Source organism: Bubalus bubalis, chromosome 5 (genome assembly GCF_019923935.1).
Source record: "Bubalus bubalis isolate 160015118507 breed Murrah chromosome 5, NDDB_SH_1, whole genome shotgun sequence".
NCBI lineage: Eukaryota > Metazoa > Chordata > Mammalia > Artiodactyla > Bovidae > Bubalus > Bubalus bubalis.
In genome coordinates this window covers 771,652-783,828 of record NC_059161.1, presented here as the reverse complement: position 1 = coordinate 783,828, position 12,177 = coordinate 771,652, and the positions used below count along the sequence as shown (strand labels likewise).

The window sequence follows — 12,177 nt, the reverse complement described above, 5'->3', positions numbered from 1 at the left end:
TCTTGGACAACCAAATCATCGCAAGCAAACAGCTACCCGATGGTCAACACGCCTGTCTCCTTTTACAGACTCCGTACTTCCAGAACCAGATTAGGCCCTAGATACTGTCTCCATCTGTCCCCGAGGCTGAACTGCCACCGAAGGACACCGCACCTTTTCTCTGTTGTCCATCAGGGCGGAGATGCGGGGGCTGGAGGCCGAGCGGTGGACAGATGCGCCCCGGTCCCGCAGGGCCTCCCTGGCCCCAGCGGCCTCGCTCAGCACGTTCTGGCTGCCGGTCTTCCTGAGGCCCAGCCTCCACGAACACGGAGACTCGTCCCTGGTCTCTTCCAGCTTGCTGAAGAGGCTGGAGGGCTAGAGGGAAGGGGCATCGGAGGTGAGGTCCCGACGGCTCCTCCCATCCTTGGCCGAGCGGCGAGGGCAACGTGAGGAGGGCAGGGGGCCCAGAGCAGGCCGGGCGCCACGGCCACCCCCCAGCAGCCCCCAGCCCTCGCAGGGCGCCCACCCAACAGAGGACCCACCAGCCGGGTGAGGGCTGACACAGGGCCGGGGGCAGCGGCCTGCCCGTCTCCAAGCCTCCACCCGCCCACCTGTGAGCCTGCTGAGCGCTGACCCTCCTGCAACACGTGGGCCCTGGGGGACTCAGGCGGGCCACGGCCCTGTGACGGGGCTGTGGTGAGCCGACTTAAGGAACACTGACGCACACCGCAGGCCTCTCCACCCAGACTCGAGCTGCTTCAAGAAAACAGCTGATCTGATACAATCAACAGTTCTAAGCATTTCAGATTTCAAGAAGCAGCAAAATCAAAAAGAAAAAAATGGCAGAAGTTATACGGTTGCCAGGTTTTAAATTCTGCCAAGAGAACAGCTTTCAAAAATGAATGACCGTTTTCATTACTATCATTTCATTAAAAAGTAATGTTAACGTTAAAAAAGAAAGGTTCACGGAAAGCTTACACTGTCCTTAAGCATCTCACTTCCACAAACCACAGAACACATCACAGACCGGAGTCAGCCAGACAGGCTGAGGCGCGGCTGGCCCGGGGACCGGCAGCCCACCGCCTCCCTGGCCGCGGGGGCCCCGCCGGAGTGCTGGGCCCGCCCCAGAACCAGGCCAGCCCTGCTGCTGGCACAGCGGGACGCAGCAGAGGCCTCGCCGTGCTTAGATCTGCTCTTTCGTGCACGCCCCTCCGAGGGGCTCTGCAGAAGCACCCTGTGGGCTCTTTAAGAGCCGTCCGGGCTCCCCCAGCATCTTCTGAGCCAAGTGGCATGGGTGTGTGTCGGTGGCTTTCCTAACCCAGTCCTTTTCCTCCTAAAGAGCGGGTGATCCGATCACACTCCTCACAACGGAGTGAGGACCACGTCCTGCCGGGGCCGCCCGAATGCAGAGCAGCCGAGCATCTGCCTCCTGGTCCCCACGGGAGGCGCCAAGGGGCCAGCAAGTGAGGGAGCGCCTGCAGAAGCACGGCGCTTCCCAGCACCTCAGCCGAAGCATGTGCCAGCTCCCCTGCGGTGAGCCTCAGGCTGACGAGGCCAGGGAGGCCGCTGGCCCTCAGCCCCTCCGACCTCTGCCCTCCTGCCAGCAGCTGCACAGACCTCACCCATGGAGGGAGAGTGAAGACACGCGTGCTCGTCACTGCGCCCTGGCTTCCGCCCAGCCCAACTGTGACCCGTGCGCCCCAACCTCAGACTCGGGATGACAGACCGTGGCAGCACTCCCCTGGTCCCAGGCTGCTGGCGCCTGGCCACCCCGCACACGGCAGCCACATCGCCAGGCGATGGTTTCTGAGTTCTTTAAAACACACTGCGGGCAAGTCATGAACGCATTGCTTGTGTCCACCCCCCAGACCCACACCCTGATGCCCTGACACCCAGGGTGCCAGCGTCTGGAGACCAGGGGGTTGTCTGAGCTCCAGGAAGAGAGCCCTCGCCACGGATGGAACCTGCCAGCACAGTGACGGCGGACTTCCAGCCTCTGGACAGTGGGACACAGACCTCGACGCGTAAGCCACCCCGTCTGTGCCCCCCGTCACAGCAGCCTGAGCACGCCGTGATGGGGGGCACGTGGAGATGCAGTACACGATGTGATCAACACTCGGCCATGACAGAGCCACAGAAAGGGATGAACTAACGCCATCTGTGGCGACGCTGACGGACCGAGAGATGATCGGACTACGTGCAGCCAGAGAGACACGTATCCCGACACCACTTGTGTGTGGAATGAGAAAAAAAAAAAAAACGATTTTACAAAACAGACTCACAGACAGAAAATAAACTCACGGTTACCAAAGGAGAAGGGGTGTGAGGGATGAATGAAGAATTGGGGATTAACATATATACACTGCTACATATAAAACTGGAGAAGGAAATGGCAACCCGGTCCAGTATTCTTGCCTGGGAAACCCCATGGACGGAGGAGCCTGGAGGGCTACAGTCCATGGGGGTTGCAGTCAGACTCAACTTAGCAACTAAACAACAAAAATATATAAAGTAACAAGGCCCTACTGTATGTAACACTGGCACCCTCTACTCAACACTTGGTAATCATCCATAATGGAAAAATCTGGTAAAAGATACATATGCAAGTTACATATACATATACAATTACTTTGCTGTACAACTGAAACACATACTGTAAGTCAACTGTACTCAAATAAGAAAAACAGGCACGACTGGATCTTTACGGTCTTTACAATTATATCACCGCAACGGGGGCAATACCCAGATTAACCGCACACACTCACTCTCCTGGTTGAAGAGGCGGGAATGGCGCTCTGCGGGGCTGCAGGGGTCCGCTCCGTGACGCTGCTCCTGTTGTCAGAGTCGGGACGGCTGGGGACGGCGCCCAGCCCGCCATCTGGGGTAAAAGGAGAAGCAACAAGTGCATTAGGAAACCCTTGTGCGAGTCTGTACTGTTCTAACACAAAAGACTTACCCATTACCACACAGATCACCAGGGCCATGTAAGGCTCCGATTCCAAACACGATGAAACCTCCAGCAACCTCTGCCTCTTACAAGAAAACAGGCTCAAGTGAAATTCTGTCTTGACACCAACTCCCACATGAACAACAGACAGCCTTCTCCTCACTACACGTCACACACACAGTTCATCAGCAAGTACAGGTAGAATCCACTCTAGGAGCTGGGCAGAAAAAGCCTGAGAAAATACAAGACAGACCTTGCTCCCTAGGCAATTAGAAAAAGAAGAGGTAAGATGCAAAACAATCACGGTGAGGACAACGGCAAACACACCCAAACACACCCAGTGCAGAGGAACCAGCCCCGAGGGCGCAATGCGGGCGTGGCAGGGGGACAGGCAGGCGGCAGCCCGCAGGCGAAGAGCACTCTCAGGGCGCTCCTGGGGGGGCGCGGTGGACACAATCAGGAGGGCTCTCTCCTGGGGTGTGTGCCCAGGGGCTGCTGCGCCTCTGGTCCCTGGACTCCCCAGGCCCAGCCCCGCTACCCCGAGAGACCGTCTTCCTGGGCAGAGACGTTCAGACTGCCCTGAATATTCACAATAACCACAAGAGCTGTCCCAGGGCTGACCCGGTGAGCCTACACCCTGGGTGTGCCCTCCACCCCCCCACACACTGACCCCAGGCCTGACCCATGACTGTTTGTGGCCCCTGGGCTGGGCATGCCCCACCACCCGCACACTGACCCCAGGTCTGACCCGTGACCGTCTGTGGCCCCTGGGCTGGGCATGCCCCACCACCCGCACACTGACCCCAGGCCTGACCCGTGATCGTGTGTGGCCCCTGGGGTGGGTATGCCCCCCCCCCACACTGACCCCAGGCCTGACCTGTAACCTTCTGTGGCCCCTGGGCTGGGCTGGGTGTGCCCCCCCCCCACACTGACCCCAGGCCTGACCCTTGCCTTCTGTGGCCCCTGGGCTGGGCTGGGCATGCCCACCACCCCCACACTGACCCCAGGCCTGACCCTTGCCTTCTGTGGCCCCTGGGCTGGGCATGCCCCACCACCCACACACTGACCCCAGGCCTGACCCGTGACCATGTGTGGCCCCTGGCACAGAAGCAAAGGGACACGAGCAGACACCTGAAAAGGCGCGTGTGCGGAGCTTGCCCTCTGTGGTTACGGCTGGAATCCAGCCGCCACGGGGAGAGCAGGGCCGCCTGCCTGACGGCCAGAAGGGAGAAGCCCCTCAGCCGCCGGCTCAGCACACGCCTGACTGTGCAGCGCTGCCACACGGATGGCAGGGAAGCCGCCTGGCAGAGCGCTTCCCAGGCCACCAACCGCTAACACCACTGCACGCACAGAGCGGTCTTGCTGCCCCCAGGCCCTGGGCCGGCTTGTCACGCAGCAGCAGATCACTAACTCAGCAGAGGCTCACGGCAGCTCAGAACGAGAAAGGGAAACACAGACCGCACACACCTGCCGCAGAACAGCGTTCGCTCCCTACAACCACACGCGTGCTTCACACACGGAACCATCCCTTTACGAGGCTGTGCCTGAGGCCAGGCCTGCTCAGTGTGCGCGTGGGTCCAGGCAGCACCTGGAAGGTTCAGGCACAAGCCGCCCCCCCAGCCCCCCAGGTGAGCGCTGAGCACCTGTCCTGCTCAGGGTCCAGCAGGACATGCTGCGCCCCCGAGCGCCTGCAACCCAAGGCTGGGGGAGAGCAGACTCGCACAGAGGCCGAGCCATCCGGGCAACACAGTGGCTCCACCCGTGGTAACCCAAGTCAGAGGAGCCGGTGCAGAGACGAGAGGGCGGCAGGAGGGCGGGGCTGCAAGGGGCACCCCCGTCAGGAGAGCATCTCGGCCAACTGGACACGGGAGCCCGGGACGCACCGGCCCCCCCACACGGCGCGGCTCTCCTCAGCCCCACCCAGCTTCCGTTCCTGCGCGTCGCCCGCCCTGCTGCTCTGAGCCCCAGTCAGAGTCAGGGTCTTGGCACCCCCCACCCCCCACTCTGAGACCTCACTCACCTCACCTGCGGGTCACCTCCCCACTTACACACAGGGCAGTGTAAGGAATAAACGAACACGTGTTAAGGGTGTTGCAATTTAAAACCACCACGTAAACGTGAAGTGCTGTGCCCCGTGTAGACGTATGCGGATGTGTTCTCGGGAGGATGTGAGGTCCTCGTCCTCCTTGACCTCGACCCGGAAGTGTCGGGATAAATCCCAAACTCACAGTCCTCCTCACAAGAGGACACAGCCGGCCGCTCACGTGACGTGTGCCTTGCTCATGCACACGCCCTCCTACCCTCTGCGTGCCCAGGGCACACTCAGCAAAACAGCCAGTGACCGTGCCTGCCCCTCCCAGGCCAAGTGCAAGCCGAGACCCGGAAGCGACCCCCAGAGACCCCAGGCCCAGGTCCCTGCCACGGCCTAGGAGGAGGGGGCGCCGCTGGAGGGCAGATGGGTGAGAGCACGGGACGGGGCTGCCTCTGCAGCTCCCCCACAGAGAAGGCTTGAGCAAAGACTCCCTCAGCATGGCTGGCCCGACAGCCTCTGACCAAAGTCAACCCCCAGTGGCAGAGCTGAGCCCCACGGCACGGCAACTGTGGGGTGGGGCTCGGGGCCCGTGTGGGAACTCCAACAGCCCAGGGCAGCTAGCACACGCCCGGACCTGGGGACAGTGCTGCAAAGGCCAGCTGCAGCCTGGCAGGAGAGGTCCCGGAGGCCAGGCCACTGGGCTTGGGACACCCTCTGCAGGCAGAGCCTTGAAGGGGGTACGGGAGGGCTCTGAAGAGGGTGCAGCAGCGTGAACAGCGTGGAGCCAGGCTGCAGGGAACGAGAGACCTGAGGCCTGGGCACCCGGGGCCAATCAGCAGCCCAGGCCGCTGAGGCGGTGACCTGGCACAGAGAAGCCTGGGCGCGCGTTCCAGACAACACTGGGAGCCTCAGGAAGAAAGCAAACGCTGGAAAGATGGACGTGTACATGTCTGACGGGTTTGCCACGGGCGTTTCCAGAGCACGCTGTGCCTGTGACTCGAGTCTCAGGGACTAAACAGTTTTCTCCTGCTCTACAGACCAACCCGCTGCCCGTCTGCTCTACAAAAGCGAAGATCCTAAATGTCCTCGGAGAGGCCAGACGTGGACAAGGGCAGCGCTCCCCTGAAACTGCAGAAATCACGTCAGTAAAGGAGACCCTTCACAGAGCGGGTGCCAGGGAGGGGCAGGCTCCGGGGGGACACACACTCGACTCTCAGCCAAAGCGGGCCCACCCCCTCACCGAAAACCCTGCATCTTCTCGGGATGCCTCTGGAGGGGAGCATGTGGTGACTGGGGCCTGTGGAGCCTGAGCTCACCACGAGCCCGCAGTTACCCAGCAGGGCCACTGCCGCAGGGAGACCCACCCAGCAAAACCCAGATCTGCCAGGTCCACCTGGAAGGGGACGCCTGCCCACGAGTGGAGACCCCGGGCTAACCCGGAGCCTGGCGTCCCCCACCGATGAGTGGAGACCCCGGGCTAACCCAGAGCCTGGTGGTCCGACCAAGCTCAGCACCCCACCCCCTGCACAGCAAACTGAAGACTCTCGACACGACGTGCATCGTTAAGAGTCAGCAAGGTAACCAGGATTGTGTTCCTTCTTCCATCCCCAACCAGCAACTGAAGGGGCTTCACATGATGAGAAGGGAGAAGAAAATGGTCTGGGGCCCCTGTTTGGGAATCAGTCCCCCAGGGCTGGCTCCACCTGCCTTCTGACACGCGGCGGCCCCCTGCGCTCTGCGGACGGACGGCCTCGGGGTCCCCCGCCTCCTTCTCGGCCTCTGACTCCGAGGCCTCGTCCTCCCCCTCGTCCTCCTCGGAGCTGGAGCTGCTGGACTCTTTGCTCTCCTCCTCGACTCGCTGGGACTTGGGCGTCTCCTCCTCACAGAGCATCTTCTCTTTGCTAAAGTAAAGACGACAATCTGAGTAACTCAGAGACGAGAAACCACTTTCTGAGCTCGCTGCGGAGCTGGTAGAAGGGGGACAAGCCTAGGAACCTCTGTGTAGAAGTGGTAACAGAAACACACACAAACCCTCCCTTAGGTCCCTTTAGTGTCCAACGTGAGAGTGTGACGTACGGAGACCTGGCTGCTCTGCACTCGGGAAAACGGGGCTACAATTCCTCATGGTGAACGAGGTGAACAGTTTTAACAAGTCATTTAACAAATGTTTACTGCGTGATCGCTGCACGCCAGGACCACGTGAGACACCAGAACAAGGGCAACGGAACAGACGTGGCCCCGAGCTCAGAGCTTCCAGTTCGGGAAGCACTTGGCACTAAGAGCCCGTAGCTGGGAAAAAAGAAACAAACATGGTCTCCATTACTTCACAAAGTGAGCACCCCCCCCCCAACTCGCAGGTCCCCCATGGCCACGCCACCCACCTCCTCACCCATCGAACATCCCCCCGTGTTTAAAGGCTATCTGGCTACAATCAGACACGAGTCTCTTCACCGTATGAATTCTCAAGCTAAGTCTGTCACACGCAGCTGGGCTCAAACCCAAATATCTTACTTCTTAAAGAGTCTGCTGTGCAGCTTGCTGTTCAAGTCTGATTCGATTAGCTTGTTCCGTGTCTCTTTTTCACTTCGAAGCTGGAAATCAAGAGAACGGGAAAGGGAAGACGTTGACCACGGAAGAAATCAGCAGTGACGAGGACTCCGGCGGCCCCATCGCTGCGCCAGCACCGGGGGAGTGAGGCGCGGCAGGGCACAGCAGAGGGGCTGCTCGGAAGATGGAGACAGAGGCAAGCCCTCGGCCAGTGAGAAGAGGAAAACCATGGCACCAGAGCTTCAGGGACACCCGCCTCCTAAACATCCAAACCTCATCGCCCCAAACCTCACTCCAAAGGGTGAAGCGCCAGAAGCGCCTGTGAGAGAACGCTCTATGATCCGATGCTGAATTAAGTTGGCAAGGCTTCTACAGAGAAACAGGTGCCAAATGGGAAATGAGCCCTTAGGAAAACCTGCCCAGCACTTAGACACACGCTCCAGACAACATGTATTTTTATCCCCGGACCCCAGAGTTATGCGGAGGCAAAGGCAGGCACCACTCCCAGTGGTGGGAAGATGTCATTTAGTGAAGATACTATTCGTGTTCAGAGACGAACCACACTGGGTAAAACACACGTGGGAACTCTCTACTGTATTTCTGCAACTCCTACGTGAGCCCCAAAACTATTTCAGAATAAAGTATTCATAAAACAATTAACACGTAACCGTGAAAATCACACTCTGATGTTAGCAAGGCTGCGACTGCTCAGTGACGGAGCCCACTGGGCCCGGTGCGTCTGCGCTCTGGGGCCGGGCTCCCCAGCGAGGCCTCTCCCACCCCAGCCCGACGGCGCTGAGTGCCGGGAGCCCCACGCTCTCCCCTCAGAATGGCTCTGCACGCCCTTCTGAACCCGAGCCGCGGCCCGCAGAGGGGAACACAGGAAAGCAAGAGCATCACCTTCCTCCACCCCAAGGGGAGCTGCTCGAGCCCTGCCGTGACCGGCCCCGTCCTCCCCCCGGCAGCCCTCCTGCAGTGGAGGATGACTCACTCCCTGCTCGCCCCGACCGGGGAGGGCTGCCACACTGTGCCCGGACGTGGGCACAAGCCTCCGAGGTCCTCCTGAGAGGCGCTGTGCCACGGGCCCAGGAGCAAACCATCACACGCTCAGGAGAGCAGGAAGGGAACGACTGCGGACATCCGATGGACCTGGGCTAGGTATGAATCACTGACCAAGCGCCGGACCAGGCCACATCTCTGAGCTTCGTGGGTTTGCTTGCTTTCTAAGAAAGAAACATATTCCTCCCTGTAGTCAACCTCCTTTAAAGAAAGAAGTCCCTTCAGTCAATAAGGAACTCACGAGACATCCTCAACTCAGTACTCCCTGTTTGGAAAACACTGACTCCAACACGTCACATCACTTGCTAGAACTCCAGCAACCAGAGCCGTCATCGCCGTGTGTGCCTTCCAGCTGGTGATGCGAGACAATGAGCGAACTTCAGCAGCAATGGCTTTGGGGATGTTTCCTCTAACGGACTGTTCCTGGAGGAACAGTGACCACTGCCGGGACGAGGACAGACAGACCACACGGCCGCCAGGCAGACTCACCACGCTCTGTCTCTTCTGCAGCGTCTCCAGGTGCTCCACCAGGCCCTCGTCGGCCACATCAAACGGCGTCTGGCCCTGGCGAGGAGACAGACGCCGCGGTCACGCGCCTCTACCCGGGGACCAGCTGGCACTCGTCTCAGGCCTCTGACCCTCTGACCGCTGCCTCCCTAACTCGCCGAGTTAGCACCAGGATGAGGCCCTCCTCTATCAGAGAGGAGGCGTAAGACAAGGGACCCCACAGACACAGGGCTTTGCGTTTTGTGAAACAGTGAGCAGGCAATCCTCACCTCACCTCTACTGTTTATCGTCTCTTGGCAAATAATCAATTGAAATCTCTACTTGTATCTCTTCCAAATGTTCACAGTTGCTACAATGAACTCAACAAGGGGCTCTCAGAGGCCTCAGAAGGAGGCCCAGGCGTGGGCACTAAGACTAGTCACAGGAAGCAGCCCATTAAGTGAGACCCTCAGGCCACAGCTCAGCGAAGGGCCCGGGCCCACAGACCATGGGTGAGCGGGGTGGGGCGGGGCAGACCGGAGCGGCCCCTGAGCAAACAGCCAGGCTTCCGGATCCGCGGTCAGCGGGTGAGAGGGAGCTGCAGGGCCTCTAACCCGCCCGGTGCGAGGCTGGACGCCACGCGTTCAGCCAAACTCGAGGCTGCTGTGGTCACGGTTAACGAATGGCCGCGAGCAGGGCTCGGCTACTACGTTTCTGAATGAAAAGCTGAAGCATTTCACACTTCTCCCGACAGCGGTCTCGGGCTTCCCCACTACTCACTTCCGCTAAGGTAAGAACGTTTTCTTTTTTCATTTTCTGTCTGTTTCAGGGGCTTCGGTGTAAGCAGAGTCAGCAGACGGCTTTCATGTCACCAGGCGAATGTGCATGTAGGTGGGTGGATGGGGCAGGTGCAGGGCTCTAGCTGCTGGGGGTGCCTGCTCCAGATGGCAGGCCTGGCCACTGGACAGGGCCTTCCCGCCTCGTGCTCCAGGATGCCGCTGGGGGCGCCCACTCACCAGCTTGTTCCTGACGTCCATGTCGCAGAGGGCCTCCGCCAGGATGGAGCAAGCCTCCTTCACGCCCCAGTGAGCGGCTGCGTGCAGAGGGGTCCAGCCGTCGTGATCCTGGACGTTGAGCTCATAGCCAGCCTGAATCAAAAGTCTGAGGAGAATCCGGACGAGACGTTCAGACCCTCTGCACCAGGGTTCCCTGCCCAACGCACAGCTGTGTGTCTGACGTTGCCGGCCGGCCGCGCCCCAGCCCTGAGCCCCGGTGCCGAGCCCTCTGCTCTCAGGCATCAGCGCAGCGGTCACAGCTGAGTCCCCCCGACCGAGGCCACACTGGGGTGCAGCCACGTCACCCCCCAGCACAGACACCACCCAGAGCCCCGTCCGGGGCCCGGCCCATGGCCCCTCATCCTCTCCCTCCTCCCGCGCCCGTTCTCCAGGCAGTCTGCCACCTCCCCCCGCAGGAGTGCCTGCAGGGGCTCCCGCTGAGGCTCCAAGGCCGCGGGGCACATGGAGGCCAGCATGACCCCCAGCTGACAGAGGCAGCACCGCCGCGGGCCTCCAGAGAAGCAAACAAGGGAACCCTGTCCTGAAGACAGGAGCACCGACACCCACCACACAGACCAGGAGCCTCGTCCCAGGACACAAGCAGCGAGCGCGTCTGCTGACAGACACACACAGCTGCCAGTGCTGCGCCCGCCCGGCGGCCCCGAGGCTCCACAGAGCAGGGGGACGCGCAGGGATGGGAAGACGGAGGAGTCCAGACCCCTCCCGCATGGGCGACCGCCCTACCCCAGCGAGTACAGCTCCCCTGAAACCTATGCCACCAGCCTAACGAGTCCACAGAGGACGCAGGGACGCACGTCTGCTTGTACTGCAAGGGGGTGGGGGGGGGCAGGGGAGCCGGAGATGAACCACCGAGCAGTAGGAGACCCACCAGCCCCTCCAGGCCACCCCAGCTCTGCTCCCCACGGAGCGCCAGGAGAAGCCGGGGCAGCCAGTGGGAGGAGGGCGGGGAACGACCCAGCAGGTAGAGGAGGTGGGACAGGGAGGAGGGCGGGGAGGGGGCAGGAGGGACAGCGAGGGGGAGGGGGGAGGGGGAGGAGGGACGGTGAGGGGGAGGAGGGTGGGGAGGAGGGACGGCGAGGAGGAGGGGGGATGGTGAGGGGGGTGGGGATGAGGGACAGCGAGGGGCAGGAGGGCGGGGATGAGGGACAGCGAGGGGGGAGGAGGGACGGTGTGCGGGAGGAGGGCAGAGTGGGGAGGAGGGTGGGGAGGAGGGACGGCGAGGGGGAGGAGGGACAGTGAGGGGGAGGGGGGGTGGCGAGGGGGAGGGGGTGGGGAGGGGGAGGGGGATGGTTAGGGGGAGGGGGTGGGGAGGCGGGACAGCGAGGGGGGATGAGGAACAACGAGGGGGGAGGAGGGATGGTGAGGGGGAGGAGGGTGGGGAGGAGGGATGGCGAGGGGGAGGAGGGTGGGGAGGAGGGACGGCGAGGGGGAGGAGGGTGGGGAGGACAGTGCCCCTCTGGGAACCTCAGCGCTGCGTCCACTCCTGGCTGTGTGCCCTGCCGCAGTGTGGACCCACCTGAGGACCTCAGAATAGCCCTTGGCTGCAGCCACGTGCAGGGCAGTGGCCCCCGAGCGCGCCTGCCTCACGTCGGCGATCCTGCCGCTGTTCAGCCACTGGCGGGCGTCCTGAAGCATCTGCTGCTCCTCCTGCCGCCGCGCCTGCTCGAGGTCCAGCCCTGCGGAGGCACGCCGGACAGCCACTCAGCCGCCGCGGCCCGGCGGGCCCGCCTGAGGGCCAAGCGCCAGCAGCAGCTTGGTGCTCAGCCAACTCACTCTGCATCGGAAGAGCCACGGCGTTCACGGCCGCCAGCAGCCCCCCAGGGAGAGGCCACTAGGCTAACACAGACGGCGGCCCACTGAGGCCTGCAGGCAGGCTGGCCTGAAGAGCCTGAGGACAGGCGGCCCTGTGACGCCCGCACAGTGCAGTCACAGCCTCCTCACGGGTCAGCCTTTGCTCCCCACCGTCCTCTGCGGGAGCCTGTCACTACGCCCACTGAACACAGGAGGGAATAAACACGCGGAGGCCAGGCGGTCACTCGGGGCCACAGAGC

The 12,177-nt window shown here is 61.7% G+C and overlaps 1 protein-coding gene across 27 annotated transcripts in view; it reads right to left on the bottom strand.

Annotated features, from left to right (window-relative positions):
- PPP1R12B (protein phosphatase 1 regulatory subunit 12B) overlaps window positions 1-12,177 on the bottom strand; it is a 171,140-nt gene that overhangs the window by 105,677 nt on the left and 53,286 nt on the right. For 20 of the 27 annotated variants that reach the window (XM_025285261.3, XM_025285267.3, XM_025285268.3 and 17 more), the window contains 7 exons: window positions 11,643-11,802; window positions 10,067-10,211; window positions 9,054-9,128; window positions 7,470-7,549; window positions 6,666-6,859; window positions 2,745-2,857; window positions 154-354 (listed from right to left, as the gene is read on the bottom strand). In XM_025285261.3, coding sequence (XP_025141046.3) covers window positions 154-354; window positions 2,745-2,857; window positions 6,666-6,859; window positions 7,470-7,549; window positions 9,054-9,128; window positions 10,067-10,211; window positions 11,643-11,802 — 968 coding nt within the window. Of the gene's footprint in view, window positions 1-153; window positions 355-424; window positions 2,429-2,744; window positions 2,858-6,665; window positions 6,860-7,469; window positions 7,550-9,053; window positions 9,129-10,066; window positions 10,212-11,642; window positions 11,803-12,177 lie in introns of those variants that run through there. The other 7 variants (XM_025285271.3, XR_003109298.3, XR_006550983.2 and 4 more) reach the window with 3 other exon arrangements.